We start from the raw sequence: 26,248 nt of genomic DNA on the forward strand, positions 1-26,248 counted from the left end.
CTACAATACAGCTTTTTCTTCTCCCTTTGTAAAAAAAATCACTTATTCTAAATAAGGATTGAGGAGCAAATTAGGAAAAGCAAGATTTATGGGAGCTGTCAATAACGCATCTACAATGCATTGTCTAATCTCTTTTTAAATATTTCCTTATACAAGTCTCTTTTTGAGTGTTTTAACAAGTCCTTTTATAATAAATTAATTTTTCTGATGTATCTTTATTTTTGCATTAATTTTTCTGATGTATATTTTTGCGTTGTTTCTTTATTTTTGTATTGTTTCTTTATTTTTGCGTTGTGAACAGCGATATGATCAAGTAGCTGAGGCAATGATAAGCCTGAACAACACAAGTCTTGTAGGATTCGATTTTTATACTATTGACTGTGATTGCAATGAAACGAACAAAATTATACCTGGCACTCCAATTGTGGTTCCAAGTTCTGTAAGTATAACCTAATTGATGATTTGAATGAGAAAAGATATTCAGCTGCATTCATATAATATAAGAGTTCATAATCTTGCATTCTAATTTGATACAAAATTTGAATGCAACGTTTTATTTCATAACATGTTGTCTTTATGAAATGATACAGGCAGCTTTTCGTATTATTCAAGAATTTTATGAAAGTCCAACAGGACGAAAACCTTTATTGTTTTATAAAAAACCTACTTTGATCATATTGTTCAAACAGTTTTTTTTATTTTGATAATAAATGCATACATTAGTTCTATTATTTATTATTAGAATCAGTCAAATATTAGCATTAAATAAAAATTTCTTTTTATTTAAATTGATTACCATACTTTGGGGTAATTGTGCCAAGTCCAAGGTAATTCCGCCAACTACCTAAAAGTGCTCTTTTGGCAACCACACATATAAAGAGCACTTTTTTTAGTTGGTGCAATTATCCCCAGATTTGATGCACTTACCCTAAAGTACGGTATAGTTGAAATTTGCTTTGATTTCATTCTAAATAAAACCCAATCATAGCATTTTCCTTAGACAGGTTCACGTTTCTTCTAATACAATAAGTTTCTCGATTTGTGTCATGACGATTACAGAAGATTGCATGAAATAAGTTAAAAATGATATTTGAAAGTTAAGCATGACATACCAATTAAATGCTATTTTCAACTTAAGTGTGATATGCAAAGAAAATGCTTTTTCAAATTTAAGCATGACATACCAATTAAATGCTATTTTCAACTTAAGTGTGATATGCACAGAAAATGCTTTTTCAAAGTTAAGCATGACATACCAATTAAATGCTATTTACAAAGCAAGCGTGACATCTAAATAAAATACTATTTTCAGCTTAAGCGTGACATACAAATAATATGTTATTTTTAACGTGAAGGTGACACGTCAATAAAAATGCTATTTTCAACTGAAGTGGTACATACCATTAAAATGCTTTTTCCAACTTAAGCATGATATACTAATTCTGTTTTCCTCTTATGTGTTACAAACCAATGTGATGCTGTTTTCAACTTAAGCATGATATAGCAATAAAATGAGTGACCTATTACTGAAATGTGTGATATGCGATAAAATGCTATTTCAAACCTTAGTATTATATACCAATAAAATGCTATTTCAAACCTTAGTATTATATATCAATAAAATGCTATTTCAAACCTTAGTATTATATACCAATAAAATGCTATTTCAAACCTTAGTATTATATACCAATAAAATGCTATTTCAAACCTTAGTATTATATACCAATAAAATGCTATTTCAAACCTTAGTATTATATATCAATAAAATGCTATTTCAAACCTTAGTATTTTATACCAATAAAATGCTATTTCAAACCTTAGTATTATATATCAATAAAATGCTATTTCAAACCTTAGTATTATATACCAATAAAATGCTATTTCAAACCTTAGTATTATATACCAATAAAATGCTATTTCAAACCTTAGTATTATATACCAATAAAATGCTATTTCAAACCTTAGTATTATATACCAATGAAATGCTATTTCAAACCTTAGTATTATATATCAATAAAATGCTATTTCAAACCTTAGTATTATATACCAATAAAATGCTATTTCAAACCTTAGTATTATATATCAATAAAATGCTATTTCAAGCCTTAGTATTATATACCAATAAAATGCTATTTCAAACCTTAGTATTATATACCAATAAAATGCTATTTCAAACCTTAGTATTATATACCAATAAGATGCTATTTCAAACCTTAGTATTATATACCAATAAAATGCTATTTCAAACCTTAGTATTATATACCAATAAAATGCTGTTTCAAACCTTAGTATTATATACCAATAAAATGCTATTTCAAACCTTAGTATTATATACCAATAAAATGCTATTTCAAACCTTAGTATTATATACCAATAAAATGCTATTTCAAACCTTAGTATTATTTACCAATAAAATACCTTAGTATTATATACCAATAAAATACCTTAGTATTATATACCAATAAAAAGCTATTTCAAACCTTAGTATTATTTACCAATAAAATACCTTAGTATTATATACCAATAAAATACCTTAGTATTATATACCAATAAAATACTATTTCCAACTTTGTGACATATCAATGAAATGCTTTTTCAAACTAAGTCCTGACATACCGATAAAATACTATTTTCAATTGATAACCTGCTCTAGTTGGAGACCCACTGTGGTGCACTGGGAGGAAGCTCCACATGCCTCCTCACAGTGATTAAGTTCATAAAACATTGTAGTCTACATTACACTGTAGAGAAGCTACTGTTGATTTTATAAGATTATTTTTATATAATGACTTGAATTAAAGTTTAAAATTCAAAAGTCCAATATCCTGATTCAATTATGTCCTAAACAGAAACATTTATTTCGAACGTATCTCTGTCTTATCAAAGAGCCAACTGTTGATTTTATAAAAATATTTTTATGTAATGGCTTGAATAAAAGAATCAAAGTTTAAAATGCATAAGTTAAATATAATGGCTCCATTGTGTTCTAAACAAAAACGTTTATTTAGAATGCACCCATGTCTTATCAAAGAACCTACTGTTGTAGTTTTATATGTCCCTTCTTCTTGTGTGATGATAAAACTTCTCAAATACACATATGATGTTAGGTTTTATATACATTTTAACTTTATTGAAAATCGGACTGTTCCTTCTTTAATTGGATTTTTCGATTATGGATTATTGATTTTCAATACTTATCAGAGGCATTTCAATTCCATTTTTATCTAAAATCACTCCCAGACACATTTTAGGCCACATTGTGTGAAATTTTTTAAAAAATCGGCCCATCCTTTTCAGATTCCATAGGAAAATAACACACACACACACACACACACACACACACACACACACACACACACACACACACACACACACACACACACACACACACACACACACATAGAGATATGTGATGTCTATTTGTTAAGTGATGCAACTGAAAACAGTCATGTACCAACATAAAATACAACTTTTCTAGAGTAAAACTTCATGCTCGTATTTATATTCATCTCTGACTTCATTTGAGGTTAACAAGAATTAATTTTGTGATGGAGGAGGTGATGCACGTCATCAGCATGTAAATTACATTAAAGTGAGAATGTTTTGATTTCTTTCATGGTTGGAAATAGAATATTTCCATTTGAGAACAATTTTCTCAGCAACTCTCTGGAGTTCAATATTAAAATATGATAGAAATTTCAAGTTTTGAATGTCAATAAATATTAATAATAACAATGTAGAACAATTAACAGTGATACACAACATTGCCTAGATTGTGAGGATATGTGAACATAAAGCATCTATTCAATCATCTTGATTGAATAGATGCTGAACATGCTATGCACAATAGTTTGAACACAAATTTTATGTTTTCAGTTCACCAAGCTAACGCGAGCAACCATTGACTGAAGTGGAAGGTCCTTTACTTGGTCATTTTTGTCTTAATCAACTCAGTCAGTTCACTTTTGTCACACTACATCAGGGGAAAAGGAGGATAACAAACTATGACAAGAACATGCCTGATTATGTGTTAGAGAGAAAACTTATGCATGGAACTTCTGTATAAAAAATCGATACTCAGGGTTCCATGTGCTCAGAGGAAATAGATATTAAAAACCCTTTATTTTGTGTGTGTGTGTGTGTGTGTGTGTGTGTGTGAGAGAGAGAGAGAAAGAGAGATAATGTGTGATAGAGATTAAAAATGAAGAATGATACCAATATGAAGAGAAGCAGAATGCAACTTAGTCATTTATACATTTACTAGTGGGGCTACCCAGCGTTGCTCGGGACCGTATAAACAATGAAAAAATTAATTTGGTTTTGTAATATATTTATTATTCTTATGAGAGAGGAATTTTGTATGTTTATGTATCATTTGCTATTTCGAGCAAAAGAATATTTTACCTACATAAGACGGGTATTACACATATGAAATAATTGTATCTTACCTAGGGTAGGTAATTTACAGCATGTATATGCAAGGACAGGTAATATGCAACACATTTATCTCATCAAATCCCAAGCGATGCCAGGTATTTTGCTAATATATATTCTCACCTATTTCATTCAATCCCGGGCAACGCTGGGTGTTTTGCTAGTATATATCTCAATCAATCTCATGAAATCCTGGGCAACGCAAGGTATTTTGTTCATATATATTTCAATCAATCTAATTCAATCCAAGGCAACGCCAAGTATTCTGCTAGTATATATTTGCATATATCTCATTACATCCCAGGTTACCATGTATTCTGTTTGCATACATTTGCATGTATCTCATTGAATCCAGGGTGACTCCTAGTAATCTGTATGTATATATGTTGACGTATCTCGTTGAATCCCATAATTCTTGGATTGTTACACATTTCGACAATTTAACCCACATTGTCGCTCACCTGTCTAAAATAATAACGTAAAGACATTGTCTTGGCTGGTTTTTCATTACAAACACACCATCAAAATAACTCACATTTAATCATTTTTCATAATTTTTTGATATGTTACTAATTTCAACAACCATGTCACATGATTTAACTTACATTATCGCCTCCACTCTTACTAAAATAAAAACATTGATACATAGGCTATGGTATGTTACTAATTCCTGCTATCATTTTTTATGAGTAAATCCACATTATCGCCCCCTTCTATCACTAACATAATAACTTTTAGGCATTGTATGGCTGGTTATTTCATTACAAACCCACCAACAAAGTAACTCACATCATATCATTTTTCATAATTCCTGGATATGTTACTAATTTCGACGATTATTTTTAATGAAGTAACCCAAATAATCGCCACCTCTTGCTAAAATAATAACTTTCATAAATTGTCTGGTATGTCTACTTCATTATGAATATACCAATCAAATAACTCACATTTCATCATTTTTCATAATTTTTGGATATGTTGTTAATTTCAAACGTCATTTTTTTCTGAGTTCAATCACATAATCCCTCTCCTCTTACTAACATAATACCTTTGAGACATTTCTAAGCTATTTATTTCATTACAAACACATCAATAAAATACCTCACATTTCATCATTTTTCATAATTCTTGGATATGTTATGAATTTCGACAATCAATTTTAATGAGTGCGCACATATAATCGCCCAATTCCTATTAAAATCATAAATTTGCTATCTTGACTGGGCTGTTTATTCCATTATAAACACACCAATCAAATAACTAAAACTTCATTTTTCATAATTCTTGGATATGTTACTAATTTCGACAATAACTTTTACTGAGTTAATCCACATTATCGCCACCTCCTATTACTAAAATAATAACTTTCATACATTGTATGGCTGTTTTCTTTCATTACAAACACACCTATGAAGTTACTCACATTTGACCATTTTTCATAATTCTTGGATATGTTATTAATTTTGAGAATTATTTTTAATAAAGTAACCCAAATAATCGCCCCCCCCTCATTAACATACACGATCCCGTTCCTCTTACAAAAATAACAAAATTGATACATCTTCTAGCCTGTCTATTTCATTACTAACACACCAATCAAATAACTCACATTTAATCATTTTTCATAATTCTTGGATATGTTACTAATTTCGACATTGTTTGTGATTTAATCCGCATAATCGATCCCCTCTTACTAAAATACTAACTTTCAGACAATATCTGGACTGTTTACTTCATTATAAACACACCAATCAAATAACTTACATTTAATAACTGTTCATAATTCTTGGATATTATACTAATTTCGACAATCGTTTTTCATGATTTAACCCACATAATCCCCTCTCCTCTAGCTAAAATAATAACTTTGAGACATTGTATCTGGTTATATCATGAAAACCCCCCAATCAAATAACTCACATTTTATTATTTTTCATAATTCTTAGATATGTTACTAATTTTGACAATCGTTTTTCATTATTTAACCCACATAATCCCCTCTCCTCTTGCTAAACAATAACTTTGAGACATTGTCTTGCTGGTTATTTCATTATAAACACACCGATCAAATAACTCACATTTAACTTCCCACTCCCTCTCTCAGTTCTATCTCCCCTCTTGCCGCCTTTGGCGCCACTTTTTTTTGGCGCCAAAGTCGGCTCCCCACTTTGGACGCCGACTCCACGTCACTCATTTTGGTGAATTTGAATACAGGGAAGAGAGAGCTTTTTTCAAAAATGGACACCCCCAGCCCGGGGACCGCCAATACAGATACCCTCCGCCAGGGGGCTACCACAAGAAAAACTGCTCCCCAAGAGGACGACTCCCCAACAGGGGAAGCAACAAGCAACGGGGCATACCGCCCGGACACTAAACCGAACGACGCCCCCCAGAAGGGAGAAAACTCACCAGCAGCACCCCAAGAGGGCGACTCCCCACAAAGGGGAGAAAAAACAATGTTGGACAGGGCATCCCGCTCTGACAACAAAAATCAAGAGGCAGTAGCCCCAAAGGACGATAAGAGAGACAGTGCTCCCCAGGAGGGCTACTGCCCCAAAAGGGGAGCAAATCAAGAAAACGAGGGGGCATACAGCCTAGACCTCCCCAAAACAAAAGGGGCAAAAGCTCCCAAGGACAATAAAGAGGACAATGCTCCCCAGGAGGCCGACTCCCCAAAAAGGGAAGTATTTCCTGGAAGAAGTATAGAGCAGGGAGAGTCGGTCCCAAAGGAAAGCGGAAAGGGAAATGCCCCTCAAAATAGCAACCCTTCCGCAAAGGAACAGCAAAAACAGTCCAACCTCACCAAAGATTCAACACCAACAAGAGGGTTGGCATGGGGGAAGACTGTAGAGAAGCAACTGTCCCCTCAAGAGTATAGAGACTTGTACTTGACCAAGTACAGACAATACATAGAGGGGGCAGAAATTAAACCAGTGCCAGGCGCTTGGGAGGCAATCGAAGACAGAGTCCTCTCCCACATCATCTCAGATATGCCGGAAAACCGCCTCCTAGGGATGAAAAAGGAAGACATGGCGGGGCTCCTACACAAGCTAAACATCCCGGTACTATACCTGTACCAGAGGAGCTACGCCATGTGGGACATCCTCCTATCCACCAAGGAAGATGCGGAGAGACTCTCCCTACAGGAAATTAAGTATGGGAGAATAAAACTAAAGCCCGAATACCAGGGCAGGACAAGGACCCGGGTGCAGGTATTCAATGTACCTATGCAAATATCAGCAGAAATCCTGGGATCCTTCTTCACACAGTTCGGCGAGGTGGAAAAAATAACCCCAGTGCGGTCGAAAACCGGCATGCACTTGGGCAGCTACACTGTGGCTATGAGGTTAAAGAAAGAAGGCTTCCAGGCGATACCAGCACAGCTGACATTTAAGGAGGCAACTATGACAGTAGTGGTGGAGGGGCGTCGTCCGCACTGCTGGTTCTGCCAAAAGCAGGGTCACATGGCCAAGAGCTTCCCTCAAAGGTCAACTCCTACTCGAATAACACTTAAGGCGGTCCCAACCTCTGAGACAGCACCAGTGTCCAAACAGGCTGTCACAACTCCTGCAACTGGAGCACCAACCCCAGCACCGAGGAAACCCAAAACTACACAGGAGGCCAAGGGGGAGGAATGGATCACGGTAATGAGGCGGAAACGGAAGCCCACAATCCCATCTGCCACCGTCCCACCACCAACCCAACAACCGAGGCAGCAACAACAACAACAGCAGCCTCCACAACAGCCGCAGCAACAGCCACGGCAGCAGACACAGCAGCAGCAGCCAAACTAACAACATCAGCTGCCGCGGCCAATTCCACAACCAATGCCACGAAAACAGCGGCAACAACAAAAACAGCAGCATCAACCAGAGAAACAGCAATTAGAGGAGCAGCAACAACCAACGGTCCCCACACCAATTGAGACGGGGACCAAGCGAAGAAAACACTGTTCCTCTGAGGATGAATCTGCTAGTGAGAGGGAGAGAAACTCAACCTCACCACTCCCCGGTTCATTCAAAAGAATAAAAAGGAAAAGCAAAAAAAGGAAAGGGGAAGAAAAGGCAGCCCCCACTCCCTGTGAGCATACACCACCTCTAACAACAACACAACCCACTTCCACCCCCATACTACATACTGCACCAACACTAGACACTTCACCAACACCAACATCAGACACCGCACCAACACCAGACACTGCACCAACACCAGACATCGCACCAACACCAATACCAGACACCACACAGCCACTCGTCCCCACACCAATGCAAATTGAGCCGCCATCCCAGAAAGAAAAGAATGAACCCGGGAGGGGGAGAGACCCTTCAGATTCTCCCACTTACGGACTCACTCCAACAGGGACTCTCGCCCTCGAAACGAGAGAGGAACTTTATTTTGTAGACCCCCTGTCTGTGGCAATGGGCTTACCACACCAGCAGAGAAAAAATTTAAAACCTCTGCTGGACTGCCAACAGATAAGGGGAAAAGACGTTAATGTCCCCTCTAATTTCCCGGACGCCCCACGGCTAACAACTTTCATCAGGCTTCCTGAGGCCTGCAAAACCAACGTGTGGACAATGCTGGAGGCCGCTGAAGGGGCTGGTCCGGGAATTGAACTGATTAGGAAAAATGACCCTTCCCTTGAGGAACTCGCAAAACAATGCAAGGGAAGGGTCCCAGTGTTGGTCCATCCGTCACTCTATAGGGCCCTTAAATTGACATACCCTTTGGATGTCAGCGGCATTGTGAGAGAAGGTCAGGACATGAAAAACCTGACCACCTTGAGCATTGCACACAACGTCGGTGTCCTTTCCCCGACTGACTTCGGAGCTGAGTGTAACACACCTTAAAGTAGGTACCATTGCTTTGAATTTGGCTAGTCTGAATGCAAGGGGCTTGAGATCATCGGGCTGGGCGGCTCGCCTCCGGCACGACCTCTTGTCTCTGGGAGTGGATGTTGCTGCGATTCAGGAGACGCATTTCGTTTCCTCTGTGGACTGTCAGGTGCTGGCCCGAGACTTTGAGGTTTTCTCAGCATATGGCAGTCCGCAAGGGAAGGGAGTATCCTTGCTAGTTAAACGTACTGTTTCCGCGACGGTCGACGTTGTCCATAGGGATGCGGAGGGCAGGCTGGTCGTGGCAGATGTTGCCGTAAAAGATTCTGTGTTTCGGGTGATTGCGGTTCATGCGCCCAGCACCGCTCATGAGAGGGTCTCATTCTTCAGTCAGCTTGACGTGTTTGTAGATTGTCGGAAGCGGGTAGTGCTAATGGGGGATTGGAATGCCATCTTAGACCCCAACATAGATAAGGTAGGAGGCGGAGCTAGAGGGTTGGAGAGGTGCGAGTCCAGCCTGGCTGATCTGATGGCTAGATGCGGACTGGTCGACAGGTTTCGGGTCGAGCATCAAGGGCAGGAAATGTGGACGTGGACCAATAGCATTTCCTCCTGTCCAAATACCTATTTGGACAGGATGTTAGTTAGGAGAGGCGAAGTAGACTTCCTATCCTGTCCCACGTTCACTTGGCTAGGCCAGACGGACCATAAATTAGTTATGGCCCAGCTGAAGCTAGGAAATAGGCCTAAGTTAGCGGGGTACTGGAAGTTAAACACCTCCCTTCTGGAGATACAAGACTTCCAAGATCAGTTAAGAGAATTGATTAAAAAGGCACTAGTGGGGGCGGTTACCGGGAGTAAGTGGTGGTTAGGTCTCAAAGCCAAGATCAGAAGCTTCTCCATCAAGTATGCCCAGCGCCTTGCACTTGGCCAAGACGAAGAAGCAGCTAGAGCAGAAACTAGCCCAGGCTACGGGGGAGGGTGATAGGGTTAGTCAGGAACTAGCTAAGCAGGACCTGCTATGCGAGACTAGCGAGCGTTACGAACGCCAAGTAGTTAGAGCTAGGCTTAGAAAGATAGGCAACGAAGCAGTCAATTCTGATGCAGACGTGCGCTGTGAGGTTTCTAGGCATGGCTCGGACAAATACATTGCGAAAGTCAAACATCCGGATGGACGCACCCTGGAATCGACTCGGGAGATCTGCGAGGGGTTTCGAGAACATTTTGAGGAGCGTTTTACGCAGCAGCCCGATCTTCCGGTCCTTGAGTTTAGCGACTATTTGGCCGACTCTCCCCGCCTCGAGGCGGCTAGAGCGGCTGGTTGCGAGGGCCGGGTGATGGAGCGGGAGGTCTTTACTGCGCTGAAGCAGGTCAGCTGTGACAGATCGCTAGGACTTGATGGTCTGCCATACGAACTGTACTTGAGGCTGTCGCCCATGTTTCTGCCTCTTCTGACGGATATATTCAACCATTGGTTTGCTCAGGGATCCATCCCAGGGCAGGTGACCAAGGGAGTGATCACATTGCTGAAGAAAGGTGACGGGCATGGAGGGGAAGAGTTAGACGACTACAGGCCCATAACTCTGCTAAACACAGAGTTGAAGATTTTGGCCAAGGTCCTGTCGAATCGGCTGCAGGTTGTTATCGACGAGTTGGTTGAACCGGAACAGAACTACGCTGTGAAGGGGAGATCGATTCAGAACAACTTGCACCTGATCCGCACGATCCTAGAGGGGGGAATAGATGACGACACGGAAGCCGCGCTGATCAACTTAGATCAGTCCAAAGCTTTCGATAGGATCGACCATCGTTTCCTGGCATCTGTATTAGAGGCCGCCGGTTTTAAACCAAAATTTTGCAAGTGGATCTCCATAATGTATCGACAGCTCATGGCTGTCGTGCAAGTCAACGGAAAGCGCTCGAAACCCTTTGTTATCTCTCGGTCGGTTCGTCAGGGTTGTCCGCTGTCGCCCCTGCTTTATGTCCTGGCTTTGGAGCCTCTTCTCCGCAAGCTGAGACATGGGGAGGCAAATTCGGCCCTGCACGGAATGGCTCTGCCTGGCGGCTCAGCTGCCAAGGTATCCGCGTTCGCCGATGATGTCACGGTCTTCGTGTCGGGCTTCAGAGACATTGAGGTCGTGTCGGAGGCACTCACACAGTACGAAAGAATCATGGGGGCCAAGATAAACCACAACAAGTCGGTAGGACTGCGGTTAGGCGCATGGAGTGGCAACGCAAACCTCCCGGCGCCCTTCAGCTGGACAGATGGCCCGGTCCGGATCCTCGGCATGTGGTTCGGACCGGGTCTCCAGCTTGACAAGAATCGGTTGGAGGTACGGTCAAAGGTGGAGGCTGCAGTCAATTCGTGGCTTCCTAGAAAACTTTCCTTAAAGGGTAGAGCTGAGGCGTGTGCCACTTACGTCTTTCCTCTCATCCTTTACCGACTGGCCGTACTTCCCCTGCCTGCACAACACCTAAAAGCTCTTGTCGAACTCTTGTCCTCGCTTCTTTGGGACAGAAGAAGACACTGGGTGAGCAGACAGGTCTGTATTCAACGTCCGTGTGAGGGAGGCTTGGGAATGCCTTGAAGTGTCATCGAGATGCTGAGAGGCTGGCCTTCCTGAGCCACTATATGCAGGAGGACCAACCGTGGCACCCCGTGGTTACTGCCGCCTTCCCTGACCTCGTTCTCGACCGCCGCGGGAAGAATCTGCCTATATGAAAGAGTGCCGAGCCGCGCTAAAACGACTACCAAGGTCCAGTGACCTTGTGACTGCTACCCGTAGGGAACTCCACAGGGATCTAGTGAAGGGGGCCGCCGACAACCCGCTATGCGCGCGTTTGGGGTGGCAGCAGAGTGAGATCCGCTCCGCGTGGAGCTGGGCGCCAGGTTCGAGTCATCTGAACAATTTGGAGTTCTCTCTGACCTGGCGATTGGCCCGAAATGCACTTCCACTCAACAACATACAATACAGTTCCGGGTTTTTGGAGTCGCCTGATTGTCCCCGTTGTGGGACAACGGCCGTAGAAACTACGGATCACGCTTTCTTCGATTGCCGCGAACTCCGCCAGTACTGGTTGTATGTCAGCAGAGTGACAGCTCGCATCGATCCTGAGCATCCTCGCCCAATTACTGTATCCAATGTTGTGGACAACGTGAGACCGCCGTGGGACCGGGAAAGACAAATGGTCTACGTTACGATCCTGGCCGTGGCGAGAATGGTGATTTGGACGTCGCGTCTGCAAGGTTGCCGGGGGGTATTGTCTTTTTCTGATCAAGATCTGATCACTTTCTTTAAACACCAACTACAGGTGAAGATCAGATGTGATAGAAGAAGGCTGCATCGCGCGGCATTTGACAGAAGATGGATACATGTGGCAAGTCTGTGTGTACGAAGAGGAGCCAAATTTGAATACGTGTTCCCCCGCCTAGGTGTGGAACGCGCAGTTCTGTAAAGTAAAATTAAACAAGTAGCCTCTCAGTTAGCTGAGTATGTGTTCCATCCCTCTTCGATTAGGAAGCCTCCAAGATCCCCATCCCCTCTTACCTGCAATTTTTGTTTTTCACCCCTTCCTCTAAATTTTACCCATCTTGGAGAAAAAGAAATACAAACTAACCTCCATCCCTTACCCACAAAAAAATTTTCTTTTCTCCATTCAACCCCATCTAGAGGGCATCCCCACCTAGAGACTGACCCGTAGAAGCGAGGTTCCTTTTACAAACCTAGTGGAACGGACAGTCTATCAACTAGACGGGGTTGGGAGGGTCCTACTAATCACCTTTTGTTTTTTCTTCCCCCGCCCTCGACACAAATGAATTATTGTACCATTTTATTGTTATCTTTTTTGTTTTTACACGTCAATAAAAAATGTTTTAAAAACTGGGAGTTAAGTAGGACGTCCCCCAATATGAAAGGGTGAATGCGGTATTATGGTGAAAGACGATACTAGCTGGGAGAAACTTTTGACTTTGTTTAGTTCTGGAGTGACAAGGATGACCAACGACCCCCACAATCCCCCCTTTTGAGTTGGCCATGTGCCTAAGTTTTTTGTTCATCGTTGATTTTGACTGTATTTTTTTAACATGAATAAAAGATTTAATATCTCAAAGTGTAGTATCTGTTCTTAGAATTAAAGCGGTTTCAACCTTCCCCCACTCCACCAAGTAAATATAAATTATGCATCTTTTTTTAATAGGAGATAATGCTCGGGAGAAAATTAAGCTGTATAAGATGGTTACTTGGTCTTTTGGCTAAGATCAAAGTGTAGTATCTGTTCCTAGAATTCAAGCGGTCTCATCATTTTTGTAGGAACAAACGTTACTCGAAAATAAGGAGGATATAGGCCTGGGATGTGATCAAATACAATCACTCTTATATGTTTGTTTATTTACATTTTAAAACGCAGTAAAACGAATCTCCTTTCCTGTCTAGACATCTGTCTCTCTCTCTCTGTCTCTCTTTCACTCTCTCTCTCTCTCTCTGTTTGCGTGTCTCTCTCTCTGTCTCTGTCTCTCACTTCGTCTTCCTTACCCTAAAGAGTGTTACTAAAAAGGAAAATGGCGTCTCGCTTTGTTTTTTTTTTTTTTAGTAAAAACATTGATGGTTAATATTTTTTGTAAGCGTATTTTTTTTTTTTACTTCACATTTTTTGCTTGTTATTTTTCGTTTAACTATCATATCTAATTATTTTTAACGTACTAAAACTTTGGTAACGTTCTCCTAACGTGAAATTTTTGTATTTTGATGTGTATGATGTGTATTTTTTACCGATAACAAAAGTCTCTATTCAATGTTTTCATAAACCTATCGCCATTACAGCTTGCTTACGTCAGGGTCACGTGACATCACTCAGCGTTTATTAAATTACGTATGAATATCATTAAAATGTTACTTTTTTGCCCCCCCCCCCACTGCAGAAAATCGATCAGCTGACCCACTTCTGATGGTTCTTTTGGGCTAATTTTTCGATATTTATCATCCGGAGGGTGGGGCTTTAATATGATACCAAGTTTGTTAATTTTTGTTGTGTTTGTCAAAAGTTTTTAGCAGACACACGCACATACATGCATACATACATACATACATTTTCGCTTTTACATATTCTTTGCATCATGTTGCAGGGCTACATCAAAGCAGGGGAGAACAAAGTCTTGACAGTTAAGTACCTGCCTGGAATCCCAGAAGAGTTTTCATCCAGTTTCAGTATTCAAATTACGCACTTTAAACACGAAGTCATTAAACTGCTTGGTGTTGGCACTTTCCCATACATGTCCTTGGATCTACCACGTTTTGACATCGGAGATGGATTCTATAATCAAGTCATGGAAATGGCAAAAAAGAATCTCTTAAAAGCTACCAATATTCCTTGTGTGACTGGTAAAGAAGACATTTTAAAAAAAGACCAAGAGACTCTCCAGGTTAGCAGATTTTGATTTAATGATTTGAAAATCAGTTACAATGATAATTATGAAAATAGAAAGAACACTCCCTCTCTCTTCTTCTCTCTCTCTCTCTCTTTCACACACACACACACACACACACACACACACACACACACACACACACACACACACACACACACACACACACACACACATGTATATTTGATCCAGATAGAGAAATTTTCTCTGATTTTTCTTAATCATTATTTTGTCTAAAACTCCTAATAAAAATATTAGGAAATGCAAATTTCTCTCAGAAACATACTCATAGATCAAATCTGACTGAAAAAGGCCAGTGAGTTCGGGTTTATAATTAAAATTTAAGAAAATTTGCTTTTGGTCTGTGTTTATCAGGTATCATGTTTATCGGAACTTCTATAATATATATATATATATATGTATGTGTGTGCGTGTGTATATATCCATAGATATATACACACATCTAATATCTAATAGTTGGTTGCTTATTTCTAAAAGGTTACAAAAAGTACAAAAAATAGGCTTTGGATGATGGATGATACCCTTTATGTACGACCTTAAGAGCAAATGTCACATAGCGCACTACACAATTCAGCTTATTACATTTCCAACAAGCTTTAATTTGTTAAATTCTGACCAATAGTCACTGAGATTTGGAACTTATAAAATTGCCAAAAAAAGGTGGTATATCTATGGATGAACATATATATATATATATATATATATATATATATATATATATATATATATATATATATATATACTGGTAGCCAAATTAAAAAAACTACATGAAAACTGAAAATGAAAACTACATGACAAAACTACATGAAAATTTGAAGGCTTCTTGGAAATTATAATACTATTCTATGGTTAATATTTTATGACAATTGGTAAAAAAGAAACTGTATTTTCTAACCAATAAAATATGCCTAAATTTGCTTACATATATGTATATATAGTATCTTAGCAGTCCAGCTTCAGTTTTGCTGCTTTGAGATGAATTTTACTTAGTGTTTCTTTTGCTTGGTTGTCTCCCCTGTGGACTTGCCAGGCCTCTAATATATATATGTGTGTGTGTGTGTGTGTGTGTGTGTGTGTGTGTGTGTGTGTGTGTGTGTGCTGTTTGAAATCCACTTCTTTTCTGCAGTTTTTTTTTTTGTTCATTCATTTTTGTTGTATGAAGATGATTTATTGTAGAATTGCAAAACATATGGGACATATATGAATATTTCTGATTTTATCAGATCATTCGAAAAATTTAACAAATAAAAAAGGTAAATTATGCAGAAGAATCCTGTCTTTAACAATGTTTACTTAAATAAACGAATGTCTCCTAAATACACACAAATGTAAATATTCTTCTTGTGTTAAGACCTCTTCAGAATATTCTGATAACAAGGAAGAACTGGAGAAAGAAATCGATCGACTTGCTGTTATGCTGTATGCTACAAACAAAGAGAATGAATGCTACTTTGCATCTGACTTGTTAGAAAAGCCAGAGTTTGTTCACAATCAGTCAATGTCTTCGATATCTGCCATTGGTCCATCACGGAATCAGAGAGATTCTATCAAAAAATGGAAAGCAAGGTAATTAAAGAAACATGTTATTTACAAACTTGAGATTATTCATTCTTTCTTGATCCCTATGTCACATTCTCTATTCATTCCGTTGATTCATTTACAGGTTCATGCATGATCACACTCTCATTATCTCTCTCCAAGATGGAATACACAATACTAGAAGGCTGAAGTTTAATATTGTGTAAACTTATGCATAGATAGCAATATTGATAGTTTATAATGTATAATGATTTAAGAGAGTCCTATGTTAAGTCACCAATTGAGAAAAGGATGATCAAATGAGAGCAGCATTAAGACATAAGACCATGTAGAGATAACTCATCTATATATAAATATTTTTACTAATACATTAATATAAATATATAGGAAATGTATATAAATATTTTTACTAATACATTAATATAAATATATAGGAAATGTATATAAATATTTTTACTAATACATTAATATAAATATATAGGAAATGTATATAAATATTTTTACTAATACATTAATATAAATATATAGGAAATGTATATAAATATTTTTACTAATACATTAATATAAATATATAGGAAATGTATATAAATATTTTTACTAATACATTAATATAAATATATAGGAAATGTATATAAATATTTTTACTAATACATATTTGTAGACAGAGGTTGTATCTATTTCTTAGTAAAGTTACTGTTTCAGTCATCTTTCTATTTAATATTTTTTTTAAATGTGACATTTTGTGTTTTCTCATCTATCAGGCCTCGACTACCTTCATATGAACTTGACTTTGGTTTTGTTGTGTTGGGTGTGATCCGTACACAAACTGTGACCATCAAAAATTATGGGCATGAGCCGCTATCTTTTAAAATGGAACACAGTCATCTGGCAGCGTGGGGTTTCAAAGTCGACCTTAGTCATGTGAAACAACTTCCACCTGATGAAACAGTCTCTTTTAATGTGACGTTTAATCCACGAGGAGCCGACCTTCTTCTTGGAGCAGTTGAAACAATGATTCTAATTAATGTAAGTTTGTTTTTCTTTTTTTATAATCTTTTTTGTCTCACTGAAGTTTCATGCTAATCAGATTGTATTTTATCAGGTAGGATGTTTGTATTTACACTCCACAGATACTACACAATGATCTATTACAGCAAAACATGACTGATATTTGTATAAATATGGATAGGCGGTTGCATGTTTGTAATGCATATAACTAACAGGCTATCTGTGGAAGAAATATTTAATCAAGGGTATAGAAATTATACACAAAATTCGAAATATTCCTAGTCTGCAGTGTTTACCATTCAGAATTTTACTTGAAAAAGTATTTCTTTAAATGGGGTTCATGCTAAGAGCAAAATATTTGAAAAAATAATTTTCTGGTTGATACAGGACCCCCTATGTTTATGTCTATAAATGGCCAGCAAATTAGCCACAAAGGATTGGAATATCTATGTATATTCCAGCAAATAGGAAGGGGAAGGAAGTTAGCTGGTTATGTGTCTTAAAGTCAGTTGTTTTTTCTGAGGTGTCACGATCAGTTAGCATTAGTGTGGCTCTCACAAACAGTTTTGTCCCGGGGCTCTTTACTAATAGATTGGGTTGGTTGAACTAATGTTTTAATTTGGTCAGGCTAAAAGAAAACAAGTATCATTGTAACATGCTTCAACAAAATTTGTTATTTGTTTAAAACTGCAGTTGTAATTTTGTTTGAAGAATTTTTCAATTGCAGCAATAACTAAGACTGCACAACTAACAGCGCAACCAATGTGGAAACTGAGCACTGACTTCAGACAAGTACAACAAGCAGATGATTACAGTCTGTGTAGTGAGTGAATGCACACTGCCACCTGTTCACATTTGTGCAAGAATGAAGGCATGAGAAAGTGAGAAAAAGCAATCAGCACAGGTTGACATTAGCCACATCTGTTTGACAAGAAAACTGGAGAATGTTTGTTTTATTTCTTATGTATCATTTGTTTTGGAAAGAAAGGGAAATGCAATTTCCCACTATCGAAAGAATTGGAAGTTGAATTCAGTAAGTCATTTTTAATAGATAACTTACAATAAACGAAATGCTGTAAACAGATAAATCAAAGTACTTAGTAAGTATTGTGTTTCATCATTCAATAGCACCAAATAGTTTAATGTGTATTTATTTATTCTAATTTTAATAGCTAATGCATCTGCTAGCATATCATACGACATGAAAGTAAACATTTATTAAATGCCATTAATAAATATAGAGTTGTTTTTACTTTTCCAGATTGTGAATGGTCCTCAGGTTGTAGTTCGTCTTTCTGCAAAAGTGACTATGCCTGATTTGACAGTGATGGATAATTTATTAGAATTTGGAAATGTCAAATGTGGTGAATGTAAAATGATCACAGTCCAACTTTATAATCATCGGCAAGTGCCTTGTGAATGGAGCTCAGTCCCACCAGAAACGAAAAAGAAAGAGGTAATTATCATGGTATCATTTATCGCTTATTAACTGAATCAGTATTGCTCTATGTATTGTATGTGTTGGATTTGTTTTTATTTATTCATATTTTAAAGAGAGAAGAACTCCTATTCCAAACCTGGGTAGGTTGAGCTCGTCAGCCCTGAAAGGCAGTCTAATCTAAGGAAAACAATCATGAAAAAAAATTCAGAGTGGAAATGCTTGCTATTAAAAACAGAGTATGATTATAATTAAGAAATATATATATATATACAAAAAAAAACACAAATATTAGTAATAAATATATTCATCTTTTTGTAAGACCTGATCTTATCCCTGTTATAGGAATAAAGAAAAGCTGATCCTTGTCCTCTCTAAACTGTTCAGCAAATGCTTTACCAAGTGTTGTTTCCCTGATAGCTAGAAAATTACCATTGTGGTAACAATGTTCAAGAATTCTGGTAAAAGAACTCACCTATAAAATTATATCAATCGATTCCAGTTCTTTGTGAAAATCTTTGAATCTTTGATCAATTTAGCAATAGTCCATGATTTTGCCAAACTTCTTTCTGAATAACAGTATGAATTTAGGTAAGTACAGATATCCTTTTTTTCCTTTTTTTTAGAAAGGCATCACTACTTATCAAGGCTTGTTTATGTTAGACTTGAAGACAACCATATTGTAGTCAGCTGGAAAGCAGGAAAACGGAAGACAATTCCATAGGCGTGCAGTCGAGCACTTGCCATGAAAATAACAATAAAGCAAAGACAAACTCACAACATCTCCTCTGTGAGAAAGAGGTTGCAGCGAAGAGAAAAGGACATCTCCTACGATGCTACAAAGTCTATTTTGAACTCTATCAAGGCAGGATAAGTCCTTTCTAGCAGCTCCTGCCCAGATGTGGCAACAGTATTCCATCCTTGGATGTACCTGGCTCTTATGTAGATAGAGAATTGCATCAGCAGTGAGATATCTACTGGATTGATAGAAGGACCCCACTATTTTTCCAGCGGCCTTAAAGATAAAAGCTTGGTTTTAGATGCATTAAAAGTAACAAGCCACCTCTTTCCCCATTGTACCACTTGCTCAAGATCAGAGGAGAGAAAATCGGAGAGAACTTGATCATTTATGGTCTTAGATGTGCTACCATAGATAACAATCATATCTGAATACTAGTGCTTGATATATCTAAAGCCTATTATATTTGAAGTGTATACTTTATTTATGTATTTTAAGATGGCATCATATTGAATTGAACTTATATTTTAAGTGATTAACACTTTTAGTAAGCCAGTTTTTAACTACATTGCTTGAAGTGAAACATTTAATTTGTGTTATTTTGGTAAGCTTTTTTGCCAACTAAATTGTTTGAATTTATCTAAAATCTGTTTATTTGTGCACATCTTTGTTACATTGTTTGATTATTTTATTTGTTATGTATTTAGTATTTCTTTTCATTGTATTTTGTTATGTATTTAGTATTTCTTTTCATTGTATTTTGTTATGTATTTAGTATTTCTTTTCATTGTATTTTGTTATGTATTTAGTATTTCTTTTCATTGTATTTTGTTATGTATTTAGTATTTCTTTTCATTGTATTTTGTTATGTATTTAGTATTTCTTTTCATTGTATTTTGTTATGTATTTAGTATTTCTTTTCATTGTATTTTGTTATGTATTTAGTATTTCTTTTCATTGTATTTTGTTATGTATTTAGTATTTCTTTTCATTGTATTTTGTTATGTATTTAGTATTTCTTTTCATTGTATTTTGTTATGTATTTAGTATTTCTTTTCATTGTATTTTGTTATGTATTTAGTATTTCTTTTCATTGTATTTTGTTATGTATTTAGTATTTCTTTTCATTGTATTTTGTTATGTATTTAGTATTTCTTTTCATTGTATTTTGTTATGTATTTAGTATTTCTTTTCATTGTATTTTGTTATGTATTTAGTATTTCTTTTCATTGTATTTTGTTATGTATTTAGTATTTCTTTTCATTGTATTTTGTTATGTATTTAGTATTTCTTTTCATTGTATTTTGTTATGTATTTAGTATTTCTTTTCATTGTATTTTGTTATGTATTTAGTATTTCTTTTCATTGTATTTTGTTATGTATTTAGTATTTCTTTTCATTGTATTTTGTAAAAGTACAGCCAGTTGAATCAATCCTTTCGAGTTACCTATAATACAGTACAAAGTAATGACTATTCAATAATCATAATTCAAAATCATACCTTCTTTTTCTTCGATCTATATAATAAAGAAAGTGTTCAAAGAGGGAGGAAGGCGTCTTCATTAAACTTTGTGAACTGATTGCGATTAGCATGAGATTAAAGGATTTTTTGAAGGTGACACTTGAAACTACCAATGAAGTATGTGTTGGAGTGAGAGACATATATTAGAGGCAATCAGAAACAGGTGAAGAGATGAGCAAGTGAATGGACGTACACACAAAAAAGTAAAGACAGCTACAGTATTTATTTCTGTCATTTAAATAGTTGACATTATAAAAATGTAATATTAATAGTATATGCAGATTCTATCTCCATTTTAGCCAAGTAATGAAAATGTTCCAAGCAAGAAACTGAAAACAAATTTGACATATATGAAAAATTTTGAAATCTTACCATCATCTGGCGTCTTAGTTCCTGAACAGAGACTCAATGTCCAAGTGAAATTTATGCCAACTGAAGAGGTAAGGGTTTGAGTTGGAACTTGATTATTATCACAGCATAATGCTTGAAATATTAATTTTTATCTGATATTAATAATCTTTGTATAATGTTTTGATTGGTGGTTTGGTTGCATTTTACAGCAGGTCAACAAGGGTTGACCTGCTGTAAAATGCTGTTATTAGTTATTTGATATTGTACCCTCACATTTATGGATGGTTTATGGATGGTTTGTAAATTAGTAATATGTTTTGTAGATGTATATTTTGTAAATACAATAGTTTATGCACAATTGGTTCTGTTTTACCATAAATATAAACCTGACAAATATTATCACTCTGGATCAGAATGAACCAGAGAATAATTGTAACTACACATTGATTTCACACTCCCAAAAGTTTCTAAATTGGAGTCTCACTACCAGAAGTATCCATTTTACTATGGTCAGTCGATTGACAGGAATGGACTGTTGAAATGGTTGCCTCACTTGCTAAATTTGACCCCTCTCAACTTTTTTCGTGTAAAAGGTTCTCAAAGACAAAGTCTACTCAACAAAACCTCACAGCATCATTGAATTTACTAAACAAATCGGAACCACCATTACTCATGTTCTGTTAGAGTTGTGCTCTAAAAAGTGCATTGAGCTCCATCAAGTGTACTGTTTATTAGTTGCATATTTCTTCCATGTTGCATTTATTCATGTTTAAATATAATTATATAGTTACTTATGGTTATATGTGTTAGTTGCAAGGGTGGTAATAAAGAGAAACTTACATTGACATGTTTTTACCTGCAGAAAGTTTATGAAGGACGGATAACGATCCGACTCAGCCAGAGTTGCAATCGTGTTATGTTGTTGTGCAAAGGAAAAGGATTGGAACAAAAGTTGATCTTTATGGAAGAGATGATTAATTATGGGCCAATCTTGCCATATAGTTGTGGAGATGAGAAAGAGGTGACTGTCAAGAATCCATGTGACTTTCCAATTGAATTCTACAGTGCGGACTTTGATACACATTACTTAGAAGAGGAAAAGGTAAGAACAAATATCACATTCTCATTCGCACACATTTTACAGCCATCTCTAATAAAATAAGACATGGGTTGTGTTTCTTGCATTTAACATCTATATGCATATAATGCTATCCGTCTATATGTAACTCTAAGGGGATGTAATTCAGTTTATATTTAAATGAATGCAAGCATCTAACTTATGTACAGTGGCGACCCCATGATTCTAAATTGGGGCAGGAGCATCCAATCATATTCAAACTTTCTTCCTTTCTCATAATATTTCTCAGCACTGAGACTTATACATGAGCATACAATCAAGGAGTTAGTCCCAGGTATCATCAGAGCATGATCAAACCTGTGCTCATCAATTCTTAGGCATTGTTATTATTGATAATGTAAACAAGATGACAACTGTTTTTTTAACAAGTGAATCTAAATTGGAAACACAAATTTATAAAGTATACGTTTTCTGCGAGTAGAGTACAATCTTTACATATGTACATGAAAGGATAAATTCTTAACAGAATGTATAGATATATACTTGATTCCTGTTCATACTGTTATCCTGTTTATGCATGTATGTGAAATGTGTAGTTGGAAAATGGGCTTATTTACGTTGTATGGGTATCTGTTTGCTAAGTATCAGCAGAAGCAGAATTGAAGTATTAGTATTGTATGAAGACAGAATGACATTAAATTGTAATGCAAAACTTAGATTCAAAAAAATAGAATACAAAAAAGAAATGAATATAAAATAATAGGAAACAAGAATTTGAATAAAAAATGAGCAAAGTGAAAACATGTTATTCTGTTGTAAATGACAAGCATCTGAATTACTTAAACCAAAAATGTCTTGTTTTTTTGTTTTTTTTTTACATGAGGGATCACCACTTATCAAGGCCCAGAAGCCACTTGGGGATAAGGGTTATTGTGTGTACAATAATCAATGGGACAATATCATAGTAATAGATGGTATTGGAGATTTGATAAAGTGTCTTACTTAGGGGGGGGGCGGTTAATCAGGAATTTTTTATGTTGGATTTGAAGACATCCAAGTTGTAGTCAGGTGGGAAACAGGCAAATGGAAGAGAATTCCACAGGCGTGCACTTCTCAGAAAAAAAGACTTTGTTCATGGAATCTACATTTTGATTTAGGCACAGACTAACCTGAATTCTTAAATACAGGGCATTCTGATGAGGTTTTCCAGGGTGTTGGAAAGCACTTCTCCTTAAGGCAACGCTTAAACAGTTTGGTAAGTATGGGGGCAAGTTCTGGTTGAAGCTTTTTCAACACTATAACTGGAATGCCGTCTGGGCCAATTGCTTTACTGGAATCAAGGTTCTTGATTAGTTTGGCGACCTCACGCACAGATATATTTATTGAATGTAATAATATTGAATGTAATAAACATTAAAATAATCAGAAACAATTTAAATCATTTAGAAATCAGATAACATGATGCAAGACTTTTTTTTATTTTTTAATAAAATGAATTATCTTAAATAAATAATTTTATTTTTTCGAAAATTCTGTATACCCACATTTTCTGTTGAAAATACCAATTTTTTCTTGTTTTTCTTTCTTTTTTCATTGTCAAGATCTTACAACTTTGCCAAAAATCGACAATTTCTTATGATATTGAAGAAAATGTTTTTATTTTCATAGTCTTAATCAGATGCACTTCTATGCATCAATATTGAATGGAATAATACTATGACATGTGCATTGATATAGTGAGAAAATTTTAAAATCATTTAAAAAGCAAATGATATGATACAGGATATTCTTTTCAAATAAAATGAATTATTTATTTAAATCTAAATAAGCCTTCATTAGGGTGATATACAGACAAATTTTTCTTTTTTTTCATATTCATTTCTTACAGTATTGTTGATCTTTTTTTTAATGTCTGGTGTGAAAGCATACCTCCTTCTCCAACTGCTTTACTCTAAATACATTATGACATGCTGTCCTTCTGATTGCATCGATTCTAGTGTGGTTGGCAGCCAGGGAGCAAATCAATTTACATAATAAAAACAACAAACACAGACACAGATAGAGACATGTGCCATTGTGGCCATGTCGTTAGTGTCACTACTTCTGAGCTCTATTACCATTTTTCAAGTACAGGATATCAGCTCATTTAACCCATGTGACAACTTTCTTTGTTCCATGCCGAGATCCTTGTATCATCTTCTTTTTCAACTTCTCACCCAACTCAGACCCATCTCCAATCTGCTTGTTGATCTTCTTGAACCCATTTGCCCACAATAGTCAGTGTCCTCCAAATGTATCGACTTTCTATCCAACATATCTGATTTTCTCAATTACGTCAATCAAAACTAAGTACTTCTTTCCAAATTGTCAATCTTAACCTTTCTCAATGGCTATTAATGGCTAATTGTCCATGACATTGCTTTGTCTATTGTAGAACAATCGTCCATTACTTTCGTATTGTCATTTAAGTCTGAACTAATATTTTCTGATGACCACATGCCCAAGATTGTCATTTAATACATAAATTACAAAACTGTATTTGAGTTTTTTGTTTGGTTGTCTTCTACTTGCCCCCCCTCCACCTCCTGAAACGAACAACACATAACAATCTCTCTGACTCTGAAAGAAAATATTGTTCAAGCAAGAAAATTCATTGTCTTTTATGCCATATGAGGCTTGCATGTATGCAAATGAATATCAGCTTTGCTTTAAATCCAGTTGCACACATGCAGTATCATTTCTGCATTGGCTAGAATGATGTTTGCCACATCATGCCCCGTCTACACGCCCCCCCCCCCGATCCCTGATTGCAAGGTTATGCTGATAATCTCTAGTATGTACTTCATCACACAGATGGTTCTAAAGTCTTTCTATTTTGTGTTGTCTATTGGCTAGACAGTGTGAAATGTCCTGTGTTATCCTAAGTCAATCAAGGCGTCACATATTACTCCATTGACACACACACGCATTACTGGCAGTTGGTGTTCATTTTTCCTGGAGCAAGAGTAGCACTCACATCTTGTGCCTGTCTCCATTTTCTTTTTGACATGACGTGGCCCTCCCTCTGGCATCTGTAACATTGGATGGTTGACTTACAGTGCTGCCTGAGGTGTTCAAACTGGCACTGCTTAGCCAGATGATTGGGTTTGGAACAACAATTAAAGCAACGCAGCAAGTTTTCTGTTGGCTTGGATAAAGGTATTTTTTCTGTGACTGATCGGTCAATGGTAGCAACAACCTTTTCATAATGGCCCTTGCTTGGCTAAGCATGTTTTCCTTCTGGATGTATTCAATATAGATAGATGCACACAACAACAACTGGATATGCGCAGGCAGCCCGGCCATGAATGCGTATTTCAGTGTCTGGCTAGGCACTACTCCAAACAAACTGAACATCAATGCAGTGTAGAACTCATTTCATGATTTAGTCGAGTGAAAAGTGCATCTTTTACCCATGTAACATTGGTCTTATCTCCATCTGAAAGTTGCCGGTAAATGTCAAAAGCATCTCCAACTAGTTGCAAGGAGATTACTTGCTCAGCCCTGTCAACTCCTGAGAATTTGCAAATCAAGGCCACTTTTTTCTACCAGTCTGCAACAGATCTTTCTCCCTTATATTCCGGTACGAGTGTTAGGTTAAACCTTCTTTCAGCCATAATGCCGAAATAGCTCATGTTTGAGTTTTTTGTTTGGTTTTCTCCTACTTCACCCTCTCCTTTTTCTGAAATGAACGATGCACATAACAATCTCTCTGACTCTGAAACAAAATATTTCCCACAAAAAAATCCACTGTCTTTTATACAATACAAGGCTTGCATGCATGCAAATGAATACAGGTTTTGCTTTGAGTTCAGTTGCACA

At 36.8% G+C, this 26,248-nt stretch overlaps 1 protein-coding gene across 4 annotated transcripts in view; it reads left to right on the top strand.

The window, feature by feature from the left end:
• LOC145295994 (hydrocephalus-inducing protein-like) overlaps positions 1 to 26,248 on the top strand; it is an 865,028-nt gene that overhangs the window by 343,019 nt on the left and 495,761 nt on the right. For all 4 annotated transcript variants that reach the window (XM_080141978.1, XM_080141990.1, XM_080142009.1 and 1 more), the window contains exons 26-32: positions 302 to 439; positions 14,392 to 14,688; positions 16,064 to 16,278; positions 17,013 to 17,277; positions 18,521 to 18,715; positions 21,258 to 21,398; positions 22,172 to 22,411. In XM_080141978.1, coding sequence (XP_079998104.1) covers positions 302 to 439; positions 14,392 to 14,688; positions 16,064 to 16,278; positions 17,013 to 17,277; positions 18,521 to 18,715; positions 21,258 to 21,398; positions 22,172 to 22,411 — 1,491 coding nt within the window. The remainder of the gene's footprint in view (positions 1 to 301; positions 440 to 14,391; positions 14,689 to 16,063; positions 16,279 to 17,012; positions 17,278 to 18,520; positions 18,716 to 21,257; positions 21,399 to 22,171; positions 22,412 to 26,248) is intronic.

This window comes from Euprymna scolopes, chromosome 2, assembly GCF_053919585.1.
Source record: "Euprymna scolopes isolate OS-2025 chromosome 2, ASM5391958v1, whole genome shotgun sequence".
Lineage (NCBI taxonomy): Eukaryota > Metazoa > Mollusca > Cephalopoda > Sepiida > Sepiolidae > Euprymna > Euprymna scolopes.